This window comes from Callospermophilus lateralis, chromosome 3 (genome assembly GCF_048772815.1).
Source record: "Callospermophilus lateralis isolate mCalLat2 chromosome 3, mCalLat2.hap1, whole genome shotgun sequence".
Lineage (NCBI taxonomy): Eukaryota > Metazoa > Chordata > Mammalia > Rodentia > Sciuridae > Callospermophilus > Callospermophilus lateralis.
Genome location: NC_135307.1, coordinates 171764582 through 171785514, shown reverse-complemented (window position 1 = coordinate 171785514; position 20933 = coordinate 171764582). Strand labels below are relative to the sequence as shown.

The window sequence follows — 20933 nt, the reverse complement described above, 5'->3', positions numbered from 1 at the left end:
AGAGGCCTCTCAAGGTCTCGGCTTGGTCAGCTGTAAAACCGGGGAGTTACTGGCAAGCCCCTCGGGTGTGGCGCGAGTGTGTTCCAGAACATGATTCTAAAGTTCAGCAAACGGGAAATGCTGTCATGTTTTTGGAGAACCGAGTTCCAATCCTGACTGGCTTGACCGCCATTAGCTGTGCATCTTAGGCAAGCCACTCCCACCCCGGGGAGCCTCCGTTTTCACAGCTACAAAATGGGTGAGGGTGGGAGAACATTTACTTTGAAGGCAAAAAGCCAAGAGGGTTGGCTGACAGGACAGTGAGTGGGGAGGAGGGGAAAGAGATGGCCGGGGGACACCAAGGGCTCCAGCCCCCCAGCCCTGCTTTCTCTAGAGCCTGGTCAGCAGCTTTGCTCCCGGGCAGCTGGTTCCCCGGTGCAGGCTGCCCAGGAGTCTGTGCTGTTTGTATTTTGATGGTTCTGGCTCCACAGCTGAGGCCTCTACTCCAAATGCCTCCTCTTTGCCCAGAAAAATAGGTCATTGGCAGCCCCAGCCTCTTGACAGGCCCCGCACAATAGCAGCCTGGCGGGCTCGCCTGCTGACGCTGGCCCAGGGTGACGGGAAGTGAAGAGCCGGGCGTGGGCAGAGCTGGTGCCAGGGAGCGCTGGGTCCCTGCAGGGTCCCGCGTGCCCTGCGAAGTCGCCCTGGTCCACTCACCCTGTCCCTGGCTTTGCTCCTCACCTCGGGGGACCCAGCAAGGTTGTTCCATGAGCGTGGAAGAGTCTGGTACCTGGCCCCTTCTGCGGAGGCCCACCCCGGATCCTCCCTACTAGGGCTGCTTTCACACCCAGGCCACCAGTGATTGTCCTTGTCATTCTTATTTCATAGACAGAGCCTCAAAATATTTTTTTTTTCCTCCAAGTTACATAAGTCAACTTGCCGGAGTCCTAGCTTCGAAGCCCCGATGGTCCCCTCCTGTCAGATCTCTCCAGCAGACCCCTGACAACAGGGAAAGGAGCTGATGGGACACATATCAAAGGATCCCTGGGGCTGCTGAGTGACAGAAAGGACAGGTAGAAATGGGACACCCGGGGGCGGGGGGGGGGGGGAGGGAGACAGGAGGCTCAGACCAGGGTGCTAACGGGGGAGGGGCTAAGAGGCTCTATTCTGGATGTGATGGGAAAGCCCAGCCTGTGCCACCCAGTGACAGACTGTCACCAGGGGTAGCAGAGAAGAGTCGGAGCCGGTGCAGGGACAGAGCCCTCTCTGGCTTCCCATCCCACCTCCCCGGAGAGGTGAGATCGTCCCTGACCCCTTCCCAAAACTGGCACAGGAAGGGGGCTCTTCCCCATTGTATCCATTTCCACTTGAAAAGCTAAATAGTTTACTTATCAATTTGTTTATTTTCCCCACTAGATTGTCCGCTCCTTGAGAGCAGGAGGGTTTTTTTTCGGTTTTATCTTTTTTTTCCAACCGCTGCATCCCCGTCGCCTAGCTCAGTCCCTGGCACATAGTAGATGCTTAGTAAATATCGGCGTGCACAGGAGCAAATGCTCCTGACCCAGGGCAGCCCAGACTGTCTGCTATGGGAGTGCCTGATTGGAACCAATTATCTGCCAAAATCTCTAGGTAACCACAGGCAAGTGGTACACACCCGCTCTGTTTGCCCCTGTGCCATTGATCTCCACGGCCTCTCTGCCCTGATGTTTGGTTTACAGGTGATTTTTATGTGGATACAGAACCAGACCCAGTGGGCCCCTTCTCCACCCCACCCTTGGGGCAGAGGTGGGGATAAAAGGGACTGTGTTGGGAAGCCCTGCTGAGCGTCTTTGCCAAAGGTGCTATATATAAATAGCAGGTGGTTCAATTATTATCCTTCCTAATCCCCAGTTTCCTAATCCCAGGCAGGTTTGTGTGTGTGTGCGCGCGCCCTGGGGAACTGCAAACAGCAGAGCCTTCTGGAAGCCCAGAGCAGGAGGCTGCCTCCCTCTGACCTCATCAGAGGCTCCTGTCCCCCTCCCCTTCCAGAGGGAGTCTGGTGATGGGTATTTCCCCAGGAGGCTCCTCTGGCCACCTTCATGGTCCTGCCAGATGTGACCTGAAGAGTTGTAGACTCATCGCTGCTGCCCGTTACAGAAGCTAGGACGACCCCACAATAATCTTCCCACCTGATACCCCAGTTCCATGCTCCCCTCCCTGCAGCCCCCTCGGGCAGGCAGAGTGGCCTTTTGAACACAACAAAGACCATGGCACTGGGCTCTCTCCCTGAGCCTCCAAGGCCACCCAGCTGGATCACCCACCAGCCAAGCTGACGTTGGGTCTTTTTTCTGAGGTCGACCCCTCTTCCTGGAACATCTTTCTTCCCAACCTCTGCTTTCCCTTCCTGTCACCCGGCCCCCACCTCCCAGGGAGTTAACTTACCTGCCACCTCTCTAAAGGAGCTCACCCACCCCCTCTCCTAAGCTTCTCTCTAATGCTGTCCATTAATTCCTTCCACTCGCCTTCTTATCTGTCTCCTCTACTAGAATGTGACTTCCTCCGGGGACAGGTACCTGTTGTAATCTCCCACGCCCAAAGAAATGAAAATTCCCTTGAACTTCAAAGCTCCCCGGAACCCTGTAGGTTCCCCGGGACTGGCGTCTCATTTACTTATCAAACATTTTCCTTGCACTTGGTACATGGGAGGCGCCTTTCAAAATGTTATGCAAATATTAATTTGTCTAATCCCCACAACAGCCTTTTTTTTTTTTTTTAGGTTGGTTCTCACCCTGGCTTCATTTCAGATGAGGAAACTGAGGCACCGAAAGAGAAGGCATTTGTTCAAGTCCCCAAGGTTCATAAGAAGTAGTAAAAGAATATGGACCCAGAAAGTCTGGTCTTATGTTCTTAGCAGCTGCACCCTGAATGCCTGTCTGTCTTGGCAGAAAAGGAGAACCAGGCATTTGATCAAAAAGCCCGAGGGGGCCAGGGTGTCACTGTGCAAAGGTTATTAGCTTGTGAATAATAATAATAATAAATCATATCTCCTTTCTACCTTAGGCCTTGCTGTGTGGCCTTTAGGAAAAATCTCCCTCTGGGGTCCTCAACTCCCTCTCTCTTTACAGGCAGGGACTTCTCCCACTTTGCTTCCTTCTGTCCCCTAGCCACTCCAGTGTGAAGCAAAATTGGCCATCTTGAAGCTTATTTTCAACTCAGAAACTCTCCAATTAGTAGAGGGTCTTGAACTCCTTTCCCTCCCTCCCAGTGGAGCCGCCTTCTGCCAGAGGACTCCAACACTCCAGCTCCCCACAGCTGACCTGGCTGATGCTAGGGACATAAGGAAGAAGGACAGGGACAGCTCGGTGGGTTTTCCACGGGGGGACTCCGTCCTCTCACCCCAGGTCTCCTCCTTTCCTCTAGCCTTTCCCCATCTCCTGGCGCCCAGGCCTTCCAGGGGCCCCCTCTCCCCACGCCCCGGCCGGGGTCTTCCGCGCCCCTCAGGCTGCGCTCCACGGTGGAGAGGCCCCGGGCCCGGGAGAAACCGCCGCCCCAGGAGGAGGCCGGGACCCTCGCCCCGCGTCGCCCGCCGCAGCCCCTTCCCGCTCCCCGCTCCCCGCGCCTCTCCCAGGCGGCTCCGAAGTCCTTCCTACACACTCGCTATTTTTGTACCTCACTCTCTCCTTCCTCTCCCCTTCCCCTGCCTCCACTTCCTGCTGGCTCCACCTCGGCCCAGCTCGGGAAGATCTGGGCCCTCCGGCCCGCGCCCGTGCCCTAGGCAGCTCCAGAGCTCGGGGGCCGGGGGCAGGGCCACTCGGGGAGGGGCCAACGGCGGCGCTCCCGCCCCCTCCACTCCCCTCTCCCGCGCCGCCCGCAGCCTCTCGCCCGCGGCGGGAAGCGGGCACCAGTCCGGCGGAGTCTGGAGGCCGGGGGAGGCCGGCCGCAACTTCCCCAGTCCACCTTAAGAGGACGATGTAGCCCGCCCGCGGCGCCGGCCTCGGAAAAACAAGTTTGCGCAAAGTGGAGCGGGGAGCCGGGCCTCTGGGCAGCCGGGCGGCGCGTCCACCGCCTTCCAGCCTCCCGGGCGCGCAGGTCCGGCCGGCGGGCGCGAGGGCGGAGGGAAGGGCCGCGCGGGCGGGGGCTGCGCGCAGTCGGAGCCCGGGCTCTCGGCGTCCGGGTCCCGAGCCCGAGCGGGCGGCGGAGGCTGCGCGGCCGGGGACCCGCGCGGGGTGCTGGGCGCCGGGTGCTGGGCCCGGCGCTGCCCTCGCTGCCTCCGCGGGGCGCGCTGCGGGCGGGCGCCGGGCGAGGAGGTGCCGCGGGGCCGGAGCCCGCAGCCTCCCGGCGGGCGGAGGGCGGCGGAGGGGGCCGGGCTCGGCGGCGGGCGCAGCGCGGGGACCGCGGCCGGGCGCGCGGCGGGCAGCCCGGGCGGGGCAGGTGGGCCGCGGCGGGGGCGGCTCTGCGCTCGGGCCCCGCGGCCCCGGCCCTGCGCTCGGCGCCGCTCTCCCGCGCGGTCGGCCCCGGTCCGCGCGCCGCCTCGCTCTCTCCTCGCTCTCCCCGCTCTGCTCGCTCTCCCCCTCTCTCTCTCCCTCTCTCTCCCTCGCTCTCCTCGCTCCCTCGCTCCCCCCGCTCGCCTCCCGGGTCTCGGCTCCCCGCCTGGCTCCCCGGGGTCTGTCCTCTCTCCCGTCGCCTGTCCCCGGCCGTCCCCGGCTCCCTTCCCCGCGCTCTCGGGCTCGTCCCCTTCCCCGTCTCTCCATCTCCCCCGGGGGGCGGGGGGAGTCCCCGACCGTCGCGGCGGCGGCTCCGAGCGGCTCCGGGCGCCCGATCCGGGGCGGGGGGCGGGGGAGGGGGAGCCTTAGTCATTTCCCCGCTCCAGCCCGCGCCGCCCGAGCGCGCACTCACGGCCGCTCTCCCTCCTCGCTCCGCAGCCGCGGCCCATGGAGCCCGCCGGCCCGGCCCCCGGCCGCCTCGGGCCGCTGCTCTGCCTGCTGCTCGCCGCGTCCTGCGCCTGGTCAGGTAAGCACCCCTACTCCCCACCGATGCCCGCCCGGAACCGCGGGCTCGGGCCTCGCAGACTGCCGCTGGGAGCCGCTCGGCTAACGTGCAGCAGTCCTAGGGGGAGAGACGCCTGTCACCAGGGTTACAGATGCAGAAACTGAGGCCCAGAGAGGGCCAGCGACTTGCCCAAGGTCACACAGCCAAGGCTAGCACCCAGGATAGAACTCTTCCTATAAAGGTCTGTTTCTGTAGACTGTGACAGTGTGACGCTGTGCCGGGCACTGGGACTTAGTGAAGAGTCGGTTTACCCAGCCCCTGCCCAGTGCAAGGACGACGGCAGGCTGTCAGTGGCTCTTAAGCAGGGTGGCTTTGCTCAGAGCTGTCTTTCTAGACTTAGGGCTTTCCACAGGTTTGACTTCAGAGTCCAGAGAGCGGGTGGGGGCAGAGAGGCTGCCTGGAATGAAACAGGCTGTTGCAAATAGGAAAGAGTGAGTCCCCCCTTGGGGACGAAGAGTCCAACAGTGTCAGTGTGTATGCGGGAGTGGGGGTTGGCAGGAGCCAGGGAGGCCCTGGGGAGACTGCCTGCGATCTACTGATCTCTCCTGAAAATGCTGTGGATTGTCCCCGTGGTGGCAAAGCCTCGGGCTGGATACTCTCTCCTGGCTGCTCTCCGGCTCCCCCTCGCTCTGCCTTCCCCAGGCTTCCAGGCAGCTCCCGCAGTTCAGGTGTTCCGCGGGGCTGTTACCTGTGGCTCTGAGCATGTCTTTTTGTTGGCCTACATCAAACACCTGGCAGGCAGGCAGCAGGCAGCGGGCTGTGAGGGCTACTGTGTGTATTCGCCAAGGGGTGAGGTCACCGTTCAGGAGTCCTGCTTCTTAAAGGGGTTTTGCAAAGACAGGAGTCTCCTGGGAGGAGGTGAAGCTCCCAGCAATGGCGTTGGAGGAGTTGCGGAGGGAGGGGATGGGGGGGGGTCTCGTCTTGCGGCCTCTGGAAGCTGTAGTGGACAGGGGTCTCTGCATCTGCCACCGTGAGCAGGGAGGTAAGGATGAGCTCAGTGTGCACCCCCCCCAACACACCCCACCCCTTTGCATTTGCCTGGAAACTGGTTACCATCTGATAGCACTGAGAAAAAGAGAACTAGCAGAGAGGGGGTGGAAGAGGGTGGGGGATGGACAGCAGCTTCTCTCTGCCCTGCATTTAGTTCCCCCTGAGCCCCAGCAGCCCACAAGGTGTCCCCCCACCCCCAGTTCTTCTCGGTCGCAGTGGGCTCCTTGCTGGGTGGACACGGAAGCTCTGATACATTTCCTATCTTTCCTGTGAGTGGATCTCAGATCTTCTTCCTGCCCCAGCCAGCCATTTCTACCCAGCAAAAAAAAAGGTCCTAGCCCTGCCCTGCGGTCCTCCTGGGCTGGGAAATGCACAAGTGCCTCTCGCAAGTGCCTCATTTTCCTGAAGCCGGGAACTGGGTCCAAGTTAATTTCTAAATGTCTGTTCCAGGCCCTCTCAGACCAGGACCCTGTGGTTCATTCCCTGGCAAATGAGCAGTAACGCTGATTAACAAGTGTTCAGGGGGACACCTGCCTCCTGCCCGGAGTGCCAGCACCCCTCTTGTGATCACGTCTCCCCCCCACCCTTTGCCTATAAAAACAATCTATAAAATGGTAAAGATTGGGCCATAAAACTTCCGTTCCAATCCATTCAGCATCAATAGCCTGAAAAAGTGGAAGCAGCAGAGGGACCCGGATTAACTTTGAAATAAATAAATCTTAGGAGGTAAGAATGCATGTCTCGGTTGAGGGTGGCAGCAAGGGACGGGGCAGGGCCACCGAGCTCGGGCCTCCCAGAATCCTTCACTCGGTTTTCTGGGGTTCTGGTGGCACCCTGGGCCCTGCTTTGAGGCTGGAGAGTGGGGCCTCAGGCCCTGCCACCCTTGTTTGGGGCAAGGGATTCGTGACAAAGCAGAAGAGGGACAGGGTAGAAGGGCAGGAAGGTAGGAGCAGGCAGTTGTCCAATTTTCTAAGAAAATGGATTTGTTCGGGTGAGAAACCCAAATGTCAGGCCTAGGAAGGCAGCTGGAGATGGCAGGGTTGTCACTCTGGGAGGTGTCACATGATGGCCGTGGCTTCACATGATCCCTGTGCGGGGGGGGGGGGGGGGGTCTGGTCATGTGGATCATCTTGGTTGGGGGGAGGCAGGGGAAGAAGTTTCTACAGATCGCATTTGGCACAAATGCCGCCAAAGGGCAATTGTAAAAAGGTGCCAGTGAAGCCCCCACCCTGGGTTCTCCCAGCCACCGGAGGGCCACTTGCTGAGGACTGCGCTGAGGGAGGTTGGGGACACCTGGGCAGGCTCCTTCTGGGGCCCCACGGCCCCACACTAGGCCCGTGGGTACTTGCTGGACCTCATCTGGGCCTCGGGACCTCTGGGTCCCTCTCAGGCAGACCTCCCAGGAGCTCCCTCACCTGAGCCTGGAGCAGGCCAAGCTGAGTTGGGATTCAGGCTTTGGGGACGGCTGGACCCCCCACGGAGCCTCTGACCCTGGGGTGGAAGGTGGCCTGTTGGTGGCTCCAGTGTACTTTCCTGAGTGATGAACTCAATCTCACTTCCTCTTTCACAGAAAAATAAGGGGGTGGGAGCCTGACTCCAACGCGCCCAGGCTGTCAGAGGTCCTTTAAAGCCGTGGTGTTCTCTGGGTACTTTGGAGCCATTAATTATTTCTCTGCTAGCCCCACGGAGACTCGTGGTGTGATTCATCAGTCAGCACCGATGAGTCCTGATGTGAACCAGGGGTTGGGAGGGGGAGGAGGCACCATGTTTATTAAGTACTCAGTAGTGTTCCCCGCTGAGTGTTTTATCTGCACGATCTCGTTCATCAGGGGTGCCCGGGGTTGGCGTTTATCCCCATTGTACAGATGAGGAAAATCAAGTCCCAGACTGGGGGAATAAGTGGTCCCAGGAGTAAGAGGGGAGGGAGCCAGGAGTCTGAGCACGTGGAAGAGATTAAATGCCTTACTCAGGATTCCTTGGTCCAAGACGGAAAGGGAGAGACTCATCCCCTCCTGACTTAGGGGGAGAGTCACAGAAAGGTGACTCCACTGAGTCACACACGTGTGCTTCCCGAGAGCCCGCTGTCAGCCCCTTGGCCCCACAGATGACAGCACCCCGAGAGTGATGTGGCCCCCCAGGAGCCCCCCATCTGGGCTGCCGAGCTCTGGAGCCCCCAGGGCTGGATGTTCCTCCCTGCATCTTCCTGGTGCCCTTTGTGACAGATGGCGAGGGGGTGTGCGAGAGGAAGGGAGTCTAAAAGTGTTGTGCGGATCCCACACGCTCGCGCGCCGCTCCCAATGGCTCCGTGCGACAGGTTACTTTCTAATTTGTAGTCTTGGACTCACGGAAGGTCCCTGCCCCCTCCCTGTTGAAATGTGCTCAGATTTCTGGCCTGTCAACACGGCGCCCATCATGTCACTCCCAGCCCAGAACCTCCAGCTGCTGGTCCAAGTTTTCTCAGAAAAAAAACAAAACAGAAAGCAGCAGCAGGGCCCAGAGTCCTCCCTGACACATGTTTCCAACAGCCTGACCCTTGAGCTGTTGCAAAATAACAGGCTGACTCCCTGCCCAGAGCCCCGCTGGCTCCTGAGGCCCGGAACACCAGCAGCACCTGAAAGAGCTCGCCCTGGGGAATCCCAAGTGGGACCACTTCTGCCCCTGTGCTGGCCACGGTGTGGGCGGGGTGATTGGATTTGCACCCTGTGGTCTAGCCCAGAGGAAAGCCGAGCCCCCGCCCGACCCTCACCTCTACTCTGCTCATGCTGTTCCTGCCATCAGAACTGCCCATGAGAGCCAGCGTGGTGCCACACATCTGTAATCCCAGTGGCTCAGGAGGCTGAGGCAGGAGGATCTCAAGTTCAAAGCCAGTCTCAGCACAAGCAAGGCACTAAGCAACTCAGCGAGACCCTGTCTCTAAATAAAATACAAAATAGGGCTGGGGATGGGGCTCAGTGGTCGGGTGCCCCTAAGTTCAATCCCTGGCACCCTCCTGCAAAAGAAGCCCCTTCCCAAACCAGGCTCAGTGGCGCTCCCCTGTCATCCAAGCAACTCAGGAGGCTGAGGCAAGAGGATCATAAGTTCAAAGCCAGCTTCAGCAACCTAGCAAGGCCCTGTCTCTACTGAGACCCTGTCTCTGCATAAAATATAAAGAGGGCTGGGGATGCGGCTTTGTTAATGGCACCTGGGGTCCATCCCTGGTACCAAATAAAAAGCCCCTATTTAGACTTCTTCCTCCCCTGAACCTCCCCTCACCAACCCCCTGGATTTGCATCTGAGGCTCCTCACTATTTCCTCCTTGATCTGGGACCCCTGCCTGCACCTAAACCTCAGGCCTGCTTCTCCAACCTTGGCCGCTAGGAAGCCTCTGCCTGTCTCCCTGGTCTGGCACTCAGACCCCCGCTTCAATCCCAGCCCTGCTATGGACTTGGGCCTCAGTTTTCTCACCTGTAAAACAAGGATGGGTTAACAGCTACAGTTCAGGAACCAAGTCGGTTGCCCCTCACTCATGGGCTGCTTCAAGGTGCCTGGGAGGGCAGTGCTCTGCGTTTCCCTCGTGGTTCTTTCTGTTTGGATCTCGTCTGTAAAACTGGAGCTGCTCTCTGAAGCATGCAGCAGGCCTGTGGCCCATGGCAGGGACTCAGACAACAACAGGAGTAGGACTGAGAGAGTGAACCTCAGTGTGGGTCGCCAGGCTGAGGGGGCACAGACAGGTTGAGCCAAACCTACCTGCGTGTTCCCTAGACCGGGCGCAGTGGCACGGACCAGCCTCTAGGTGTCTCTGGCAGGACACGCAGGGCTGCAGCAGCCAATTCCCAGGCCTGGAAAGCAGGAGGGGCCAGGAGGGGCCAGGAGGGGCCGGCACCAGCCTCGCCCCGCACCCCATTGTGCCCAGAGCAGCCGGCAGAGAAAAAGGGACTGGCCCAGCTCACAGGGCAGCTCTGTGGCCAGCCCCGGGTGGGATGCCAGGCCTCCTGTGGCCTAGGCCAAGACTTTTGAAAACTGGGCTGTGCTGGAAGTTTCCACTGTGAAAGCCAGAAACCCAACAGGATCCTGAATTCTGTGAGAAAATTCTAAAGTCATCATAATAGGAAACATCATTTCCAGACTGACACTGGGCTCAGCACTGGCAGTGTGTGGTCCCAGTTGTCCCTGCAGCTCCCCTGGGTGGTGTGCATCATTATCATCTGACCCATTTGACTGGTGAGGGAATGGAGGCTCAGAGAGGTGGAGCACCTTGCCCAAGGCCACACAGCGTCAGAATCAGGTGGCCACCCGGGGCAGCCTAACCACAGGACCTGTGCTGTGAGCCGTCCTGCTGTTCTTTAGACACTGTTTAGCCTTACTTTGCCGATGGCAAAACTGAGGCCCGGGAGCTGGCGTCCTGCTCTCTCAGGGCTACACTTGATGTCCCTCCATCAGCGCATCATCTGGGAGGTGGGGGCAGCAGGTGTTTCCGTCCCCGTGCTGGAGGGGGAAGCAGCTATTTTGACAGCTGAGGCTGCTTTCCTGTTCCCTTCGGGTGTTCCTGGGTAGGTCTTCTGTGCAGGGCGGACGGTCCTGCCAGGTGTCTTGCCGGTCCCCGGGTCCAGGGAGATGATGGAAACAGCTGAGCTGGGAGTGGGGCGGCTGTGGAGCTGGTTCTTTGTGTCTCTGTGGTTTCCTGAGCCCATCCGTCTGGGGGCGCAGGGTGTTAGCTGCCGCTGGTGGGCGCTGCAGGCCGAGGGCAGGTGCTGGGACCCAGAGGGACATGGGACCATAGGGGGGTCACAGGCCCCCGGCCACAGAGACTGCTGGGGCCGGTGGGCAGTGAGGCCTGGGCACTCCCGGCTCCCCATCTTCAGTGTCCTCCAGAAATGGGAGCCTGTGGGGGAGGAAGGACTCGGAGCATGGGTGACCGGCACACGCTGACCCCTGGGCCCGCTATCTTTTATTTTGGAAAATTCCAAACCTATGAAAATGAGAAGGAAGGAGCCCCGAGTCGGCACCGCCCCCTCTCCCAGGCCTGGGCACCTGCCCCTTCCTATTTTGGGGAATGTTGTAAAGAGATGCCTCACGTCAGCATCACGCATCCCCCCCCACCACCCTGCTGGGCGTCTCCACGGGGGCACGTGGTCTCGTCCTCACAGTGAGCCAAAAAGCATGGGGCTCTCCTACCCCATGTGCAGATAAGGAAACTGAGGCTCCCCAGGGCCAAGCTGAGCCCTCCCGAGACCACACAGATCAGAGCCACGTCCACCCCGCTTCACTCCTAACCACGTCGCTCTGCTTACTGGGGCCATTTCAATTATAAATATTCATCCAACACGTTCCCGAGCATACGCTTCGTGCAGGATGCTGCGCATCTACTGTGTGCTCCAGGTGCCCAGGGACACAGCTGTGGGCAAGGCAGAAATGCCTGCTCTCAGTCAGCCACGGTGGCCCTCGCCTGTCATCCCAGAGGCTCAGGAGGCTGAGGCAGGAGGATGGCAAGTTCAAGGCCAGCTTCAGCAACTTAGCAGGGCAGGCCCTAAGCAATTCAGCAAGACCCTGTCTCTAGATAAATTATTTTTAAAAAGGGCTGGGGATGTTTCTCAGTGGTTAAGCACCCTCTGGGTCAATCTCTAGTACCAGGGAGCTGACGTCCCAGCAAGGATGAAAACATAAACCCAAGTAAACATTGATGTCGGGCAGAGAGACGAGGTGAGGAGGAAAGTAAATCAGGAAAGGAACTAGGGAGGGTTGGGTGGAGATGAAGGAAGGCCTCTCTGAGGAGCACAGACCTGGTGAACTGAGGGAGGGGCCATGGGACTACCAGGGAGGACCCTTCTATGCAGAGGAACAGCAGGTCCAAAGGCCCTGGGGTCAGAATGAGCCTGCTCTGGTCCAAGAATGGCCAGAAGACCAGTGTACACAGAGTGGGAGGGGGCAGGGAAGGGGAGGTAGCAGAGGTCAGGGCTGGACCTGGCCTTTACGTCCTTCAGTTTTCTGCTGCCATCTAACCTCCTCAGATGCCTTTCCCAGCGACCCCGTTCTCTAAGGGTTCCCGTGTGCTTCTCTATCACCGTGCCAGCCTTACTGGTGACCCAGTGCTCCCAGCCATTCCTGTATTTGTTCGTGTCACTATTTCAGCGCCGTCTCCCTCACCAGGATCTGAGCTGCCTGAGAGTAGGAACCAGGGCTGCTTCATTCCCTGCGGGGCCTTAGCACGGGCCTGGCCACCGGGTGGATCCATGGTGGTTACATGGAGGACAAGGAGGGACAGAGAGAGAGGGCTGAGGTGCAGGAGGCTGAGCAGGCAGAGCCGGGCCTCACCGCCACACGGCACCTCTGGGCCAGGGCTGGGACCTGCCCACTGTCGTTCCGAAAGTACCTCGGTGCCGGGTGGGAGAGGGGCCCGCGGTCAGGCAGTCTCGGGAGCACAGCGAAGTCCCAGCAGCGGAGCCACTGCCCACCTCAGACCGCAGGAGGAGCAGTGGGCGCCCAGGGCCATGGCGCTGGCGCAGGGAGGGCTGTGCTCTCAACTGGGCTTTGGCTAGGGTCCCCCATGAGAGTCAGCGTCCCGTGAGAGTCACCATCCACGAGACGGTCAGGGGGAGGAAGTGGTTTAGCCGGACAGAGGTGAAGTCAGTCGCCTTGGTGGCCCGTGACCTTGACCGAGGGTTGTGGCGCCCCAAGCCGCAGTGGGTGCTCTGTGGAGTGGGCTGGGGAGCTCTGAGGCATTCCTACTACCTGGTCGTGGTATCATCATTTATAGTCTGGGGTCAAGAGCAGATGGAGTCCTACTCCGTCATTCACCCCCAGAGCCTGAAACCCACGACCCTGCCCTCGACCCTGCCCTCCCGGCCTCCGTTTCCCTTGTGTGAAGCGGGCCTGGCTGGTTGCTCCCCCACAGGTCTCCCCCAGCTGCTCTGTGCTGGTTTTTGCTGGTTTTCATCCACACCACTTCTTTCCCACCTCAGGGCCTTTGCACTTGCCGTCTGGGCCAGGGAAACCTTCCCGGGGCCTTTACTTCCTTCAGGTTTCTGCTCCCATCTAGCCTCCTCTCTAAGCTCCTTCTCAGGAGGAGAGGCTGTGCAGGGGGCACCCACGTTGGGGCCCATTCCTGAGCCTGTGCCTCTTCCTGGCTGTGTGCTCTGGAGCAAGCACCTTCCCCACTCTGAGCCCCAGTATCCCCATCTGCAAAACGGAAAGGCTGCCACTGCGTCCTCCTGCGCAGGGACTGGGGGGGTTAAGGGAACTAAGAGCCACGGAGAGTGCTCTTGCGAGCTGCAGAGAGCTCTATAAAAGGAATCAGTGCACAGTGTCAGCTTGGGGGGAAATCCCGTCCAGAGCGTCTGCCTCGGCAGCAGAGTGCAGAACCTTGGCAAATGCCGTTTCATAAATGTGTGTGGCTTTCAAGGGGCCCTTTGCCTCAGCTGGGAAACGTGTGGCAGCCTGTGTGGGCAGAGGCCTCAGCTGCGGGGACCCGTCCTCCCAGGGAGAAGCCAGGCCCGTGGGCTCCCAGGTTTCAACCTGCCTCTGCCACTTCTGGGCCTCAGCTTCCTCATCTGGAGGAAGGGGATGGTGATAGAGTACCCTTGGGACAGTGAGAGCTGTCTCGAGGGCTTCTGGTCACCTGGCCTGATTCCACCATTGCCCTGAGAGCCTGCACGGGCCCCAAGGCCTGTCTCAGAGCCAGGGTGCGGCCTGGAACGGGAAGATATGCCGGGTCCTCGGCCTCCCCAGGCCTCCCTGAGCCTCCCCAGGCCTCTCTGCCTCCGCAGAGCAGGGAGGTAGGAACAAGTTTCAGGTTGCCAAGGCGCCAGGCCCAGCGCATGGTGACCTCCGTGCACTCCCCCAGCCTCTCCTGGTCCTCCAAGGCCTGCCAGAGTTCAAAGGGCGTTTACAGCTGTGCCAGTCACAGCTCCTTCCCTGCCGCTGTGCAAACAGGGTCCCAGTGCAACCTGCTCAGGGCCAGGTAGAGCCGGCTGAAGCTCCTCAGGGCCTCGGACCCTCCTTGCTGACCCTGTCCCAGCCCGCCCCACCCAGGCAGAGGGGCCTCGCACATGACGGTAAGGCAGAGCTGGTTCTGCTCGGGGAGGATCCCAGCCCCTGGGGCCTCTGGATGAGGTCATCCGTCATGCCTTCCTCTCCAAATGCCCCGCTGCAGGGCAGCCGCCAGCCCTGAGTGCTCACCTGTGCCAGGTCTGGTGCTGGGCTCCTTACACAGGCCGGCCCGGTTCACTCTGAGCACAGTCCTAGTGTTTACCATCGTCACCATTGTCATCGTCACCGTTGTCACCATCACCGTCACCATCACTGTCATCGTCCCCTTTCTACAGATGAGGAGGAACCAGAGGTCCAGATGGGTTAGGATATTTCCTGGGGTCACGTAGGTAGGAGGGTGAGAATCCAGACCAAAACCTTCCTTCAAACAAATGCCAGGCCCTGGGCTAAGTCTGTGGGACAAAACTAAGTCCCTGCTCCCAAAGGACTTAGAGGTCAAGGGTAGGGAGACGGAGACTTAGAAAATTAGATGACTGTGCAATATGTTGGGCAGAGAAATAAAGCGAATCAAGAGGCATGGAGGGCATTAGTGGGTCATATCATGTGACCAGGAAAGGCCTCTTAGATCAGAGGCAAGGGGACCAGCCATGTAGATACCTAGGGGAGGAAAGTACCAGGCAGAGGTAATGGCAGGTGCAAAGGCCCTGTGGTGGGCATAATTGAGTGGCATGATTGAGAAAGAGTAAGGCTTTCCTATGAGGATTCTGGGTCTCACTCTGAGTGCAGCAGAGGCCTTAAGAGGAAAAAGGAGGGATGTCACCTGACTCAGGCTTCAGAGCTCCCCTGGCAGCAGAGGGAATGTGGGTTATAGAGAGGGGAGTGGAGGCAGGGAGGCCACTGCCACAAGGATCCAAGTGAGCAATGACTGGGCAGTGAGGTGGTGGGATGAGGCCAGAGTCTGGGCTTGTAGTGTCAGAAGCTGAGCCAGGCAGAGTCTACTGTTAGGCTGGAGGGAGGAGCCAGGGCTTGAGGAAATTCCCGCCCAGCCTCCTCTAACCACTGAGCATGTCTCCTGGGAGGGCGAGGGCAACCCTGTCCACAGGTGAGGAAGTGGCAGCTTAGACAAGAGCCACTTGGCCAAGTGCCCCAGGAGGGATGACGCACCCGGGCCTTCTGGCCCCAGAGCCCACGCTCGGTACCACGTGTCTCAGCACCTTGGCATTGGCTGCCTCCTGGAGAGCCGCCAGGACGCATCAGGGGCCAGTCCTCAGAGCTGCCCGCAGTGCAGGTGAGGAGGGAGCCCACCCTGCCACCAGGCCACACGTCCCGGTGAGAGCTGCCTTGGTGCAGCTGTGGGGTCCACCACAGTGCATGGGGCATCTCCACCCAGGGTGCCAGCAGAGTGCTCCCTGTGCCAGCCTGCTCTTCGGATGGGAAACCAGAGCCACCTTCAGGGTGCCAGGCTAGCCCAGCCCCAGGCTAGCCCAGCCCCAGGCTACTCACATCTCCGCTTGCCGGGTGGCACATCCCACAGACTCTTCCCTGACCCCCAGGCTGTGCAGGGCCCTTGTCTCACCTCTGCCTCTGCTCACCCCAGCCCCACCCCCTGGAGTCCGTCCCCCACCCCGCCTCTGTCATCCTCCAAGACCTGGCTCAGGGGCCTGGCCTCCAGGAAGTCCCAGATCCTGCCCCACCCCCGGGGCCCTCCGCAGGCCTCCTCTGGACACTGATTGCGGGTGCGTGGTCATTCCCGTGTCCAGGACTACCCACCCACAGACTTGGCTGCCCTCAGGAGCAGGGCCTGGCCTACTGCTCTACCCCGGGGCATGGAGGACGCGGCCTGGCTGCAGACTGGGGCTGGAGGGTGTGAAGGGATGGTCCCACCTCCAGAGGCCAGGCAGCGGGGAGCCTGACTGACCGCCTAGCTACGGGTCCTGGCTGCCACGCGCGGGCAGCCCCTCTGAGCCCGGGCCCCTTTTGCCTCCATGCCCCGCCCTGCTCTCCAGCGGGGACCCACACGCACCGGGAGGCGCAGCACCTCTTCAGGGCGGGGCCTGGGCCGCGCCCCGCAAGCCCCGCCCCCGGGAGCTGTGACGGACAGGGAGGGCCCTGGCGCCCCTCCTCCCCCACAGCCTGGGAAGAAACTCACCTGTGCCAGGTGCGGTCCCAGCTGGCCACACTCACCAACGCGCGTCACAGATACACAGGGCGCACACCTGCCACACTCACCCCGCCCACGCCATGCCCACACGCGTGCCTCCGCGGTGGCCCCTTCTCCACGCACGTGCGGACACGTGCCCAGAGGCTATCACGTCCACAGCCTCCACCCTCCCCTGCACCAGGCCGTCACCATGTCCCGCCAGCCCCTGGACACACAGCCCTGCTGCCCTCGCCACGGCCCTGCGCACGCAGGTCTTCCACACTCACGCGCTCACCACTCCCTTGGCCCACCCTTGAGTGTGTGTGAGGGGGTGCCGGTGCTCTGCACACTCACGCATACGTACTCACACACCTGCCCGGTCGTGTGGGCCCTCTCATGCACACTCATTTCCACCCGTCCTTTTGCACGCTCCTGCACCTCACACTCTCACAACCATTAAATCGCAACCCAAGAGAGCAGAGGTGACATCGGGCGAGGTCCCAGTGCGTGGGTGATAACCGCAGCCCTGAGAGAGCGATGGTGGTCGGGGAAGGGGAGGCCAGGCTGCCCCTGCTGTGGGGACCATGGTGTCATTCAAGGCCTCCTGGACGCTGAGCCCCGGCACTGCCAGGGCTCCAGCCAGAGCCTCCTGGGCCTTGGGGTTCCTTGAGTTGGTGGAGGGTTTGTCACTAGCTCATCCTGCGGTGGCCCAGTGCTTGTGGGGGACAGGCCAGCCTCCCTGCAGGTGCCCACCTGAGCAAGCAGTGAGCAGGTCAGCTGTGGTCCCTTGGCCAACGGGGCAGACCTCTGGGGAATCCCCTGCCTCCCTCCTCCCCGGGGTCGGCTCCAGGTTAATTTCTCATCCATGTCCCCCCCCCCCCCCACTTCTAAAAATTGTTTTTATCCTTTCTCAACCTCAAACACCACCATGAGCACTGTTTTAAGAAGAAAAGTCACCTGTGTGTCTCCAAGCCCTGTGGTCAACGCTCAGCCCACCCCCGCGCACCTCTAGGTGGCATTGGCCACAGTGGTCCAGCCCTTTGTGGCCAACTGAGGAGGAGAAAGGAGGCAGGGTGGTGGGGCGTGGTCACAGGGGGCAGTGGCCAGCAGAGCCACCTGTCTAAGGGCATTGAGGTCTATTTCCAAAGTTGTCACCTGTCCTTACACAAGTGTCAAGCTCTGGGTGGCCAGGGGCCCAGGGTCTGGGAAAAGGGTCCTATCACCAGGCCACTCCTCTTACAGCCACGTGCCCCACCCTGGGGAAGTTACTTCTCCCCTTAGAAAACTTACTCACAGCCTCTGCATCGACACTTGAATTTTTTCCAAAAAGCATTCAGTGATCACTGCAAACTAAACAAAGACCCAAAGCTTTAAGATATTCAATATATTATTTACTATAAAGTAACAGTAAAATGTTCCCACTTCATCCCACACCTGGCCTCTTTTCCCAGGTGTACCACACCCCAACATGGGGTGTTTACCTAGTATTCAAGACCTCTCTCTCTCTAGACATGCAATTGATCATCTGCAAATATTTATTGAGCACATACTCAGGCACAGTCATCAGGAACCAGGGCCATAGCGGTGAGCAAAAGGACAAAATCCCCTGAGGGCAGATTCATTTGGACAACAAACACACAATGTAACAAGCAAATTACATGCATGGATTTCTTTAAACAAATGAGATACTATGTATATATATTGTGTGTTATGTTTGTTTTGAGGTACTGCAGATGGAATCTAGGGCCTCCTGCAGGAAAGGCAAGAGCTTTACTACTGACCTATACCCCCAAGATTTTATTATATTTAATAAAATATAACATTAATATAAAATATTTAATAAAATTAGACCTAAAAATATAAATATAATTTTATTACACTTAATAAGATTATATATTATATAATTTATATATAGTTTATATTACATATAAATTGAAGATTTAACCTAGAAATTCTACCCCCGAGCTACATTCTCAGTTCCCCCCCACACTTTTTTTTGTTTTTGTTTTTTTTAATTTGAGACATGGTCTTGCTAAGTTGCCCAGGCTTCCCTGAAACTTGGGATCCTCCTGCCTCAGCCTCCTGAGTAGCTGGGATTACAGGTGTGCACGGAGCACCCAGCAAATTATGTATTCTTTAATGTTCATTCGATTTAGAAAAATCTGAAAAATATCCAAAGTAGAAGTCGGGGGGAGAGAGAGAGCGAAAACCCCCATCAGTTTTAGAGTCACGATCCAGAGAGAGTAGCCTTTTATAGCTTTGGATAGTAACTTGGAGTTGTTCATAAATAGTTTCATTTTATTTTACAAATTTGCAATCATACTGAGAGCACAGGTTTCCTTCATCTCTTGCACAAGTAATGCAAACAAAAAAACAGACACAAACCAACTCCTGTGTAAATTACTCCAATTACTCAAATTAATAACCCGTTAGTTAATCCTCAATGTCCCCACCCCTCCCCACCCACCCAAAAAAACTTATAGTGTGGGACCACTCTGACCTGTGGCACATTTTCATGGCATTTCTACACTGTTTTCATGGCTGTGCACTTGGCCGTCACATGGATTGACTGCAGTGGGGTCAACCAGCCTCTTTCCCTTGGATATTAGGATAGTCCCAATTTTTCATTTTTATAAGGACACTTAAATGAACAAACCAAAACGTCTGCACATACCCTGAGCTCTCTGAAGGTATGATTTCCATTCACTACTACTTTAACTACTCTACATCAAAATGTTGATTGCAGTTCTTTGATGGCATTATATGAGATTATTTTGTTTTTATACTTTTTTGTTTTCTCTAAATGCTTTGCAATGAACAGGTTTTATTTGCATAACCGCAGTGTTATTTAAAATTAGGCCATGAAAACTGCCCGTGTGACTACAGTTTTCATGGTAACTTTACTGCTGCCTGGATTTCCACGAAGGGGTAGGCCCTCATGCACTTGGCCATCCCTATCATTGGTTGGTTTTCTAACTTCTTCTAGATCTTTCTAGAGGCGGCCCTCTCCATATCTGAGGTGATGTCCCTGGAGGACAGTTCCCACAGTTCTGGTCCATCCTGCCAAACTGCTTTCTGCAGAGGGCCTTCCAACTCCCCCTCCCACCAGCAGCGGGTGGCTGTGCCTGCCCAGCACCCCCTCTCCCTGAGACTGCCCGGGGCCCCTGAATAGTCTCACCCTGCCAGGAGGGCCAGGGAGAGCGGGAAAGGGTTTTGTCAGCCACACCAGCGTGATGACCCCAGGCCTGGACCACGGGAGCGATTCTTAACAAGCTCAGTTCCCAGAACAGAACCTGAAAGAGAAAAGACAGCGAGCAGGGGGTGGGGGGGAGCTCTCTTTGGAAGAAACACACACATACCCAGATTAAAATAATATTTGGCACTTACGTAGCACTTTTAAAATTCTTCAAACGCTTTATAAACACTAGCTAATTAATTAAGCTGCCTAAATCTGGCTGCAGTTGGTGGAGAGAGCTCAAGAGGATTTAAAAAAAAAGAGGGGGAGCCAGCCCTACCCAACTCCAGATTTTATTGTCGCCTGCCCGGGTGTGATGACGGGCCTCTGGCTGCACAGAATAGCCCTGCTCCTGGGAGCCCGCTGCCGGGTGCCGAAGCACCTCCCCAGCGCAGCACCCTGGCCCATCGCTGACCCAAACCTGGGGCACTGATACCAATAAGGATGATAATCACCGAGAGCCGTGGCCCAGGCCTCCCACCACCTAGAAATGCCAATATTAGCTCCACTTCACAGACGAAGAAGGAGGCTCCGAGAGGGGATTTGTCTGGATCCCGGAGCAAATAGAACCCCCTCCCTCCTCCACTCGTCAGTGCGTTCAGTCAACATATACTTAGTGACAACCCAGGGTGCGCCAGATCCTGTTCCAGGCAGGAGGTTGGAAGCCGGCCCTTGTGGATCCAACATCCTAGTGGGGGGCAATAGAACCATCCAGACAAAATCAAATATATAATAATGCAGCTTGGTGGTAATAATAGGAATAGGGACTAAAATTTAAGCAGCACGTGTGTGGCAGGTGTTTATGTGTATCTCTGTCACAGTCCTCATGACTGACTGTCCCCAAGGTGGATGCCGGTACCTGGCTTGGTGGATGATGGCATGGGGGTCCCGGAAGGTGGGGCAGAGTCAACTGGAGGCTCTGCTCTGGCCCAGGCCTGTGGCCCCGCACAGAGTGGGTGCCGTTTCTGGTTGGGCTGGTCTCCCGGTGCTCGGTGCAGACGCCCAGGGAGCGTTGCTGGCTGGGTGCTCTGGGGACTCCAGGTGACTTCTGTCTCCAGGCCTTGAGTGGCCTATATCTCCTGTGCCTCTCACACGCCTGCCACTATTGGGCTGGCTGACGCTGGCCGGCCCCTGTCCCCTACAGGCTCTGCTTTCCTCCCTGGTGCCGTGAGAATCGTGCTCAGGCTGGCCCTTTAGCCTCAAGGGCAAGCCCTGGCGGGAGGGGAAGTGAGGCAGGATGATGGACAGATGGTGACAGACCTGCTCTCAGGCCCTGGGCTTGACTGGGCCCATGGACCTCCCCCTGGACACTTTCCCCCTGCCAGTGAGGCAGTCCAGCTCCTGGGCCTGGGGGCACACTCACGGGTCTCTCTCCTGCCCACCCAGAGCTGGAGGGGCCACTCAGAGTCTGCAGCCCTGTTTGGTGCACAAGGTCCCATCAAGGTCAGGGGAGAGCCCAGCAAGGAGCCAGATCACTCATCCCACGGTGCCGCAGGCTGCCGCTCCTGTCTCTGTCTTTCCGTTTTTCCCATCCCAGTCCCTCTCTGACTTGTCTCTCTGTGTCTCTGTCTCTGTGTATGCAGTTGTCTCTCCAAA

The 20933-nt window shown here is 58.3% G+C and overlaps 1 protein-coding gene across 4 annotated transcripts in view; it reads left to right on the top strand.

Annotated features, from left to right (window-relative positions):
* The first annotated feature begins 3851 nt into the window (after positions 1–3851).
* The window catches only part of LOC143395743 (tyrosine-protein phosphatase non-receptor type substrate 1), a 41117-nt gene continuing 24035 nt past the window's right edge, over positions 3852–20933 (top strand). For all 4 annotated transcript variants that reach the window (XM_076851638.2, XM_076851637.2, XM_076851636.2 and 1 more), the window contains exons 1-2: positions 3852–4047; positions 4881–4968. In XM_076851638.2, coding sequence (XP_076707753.1) covers positions 4890–4968 — 79 coding nt within the window. In that variant the 5' untranslated portion in view covers positions 3852–4047; positions 4881–4889. The remainder of the gene's footprint in view (positions 4048–4880; positions 4969–20933) is intronic.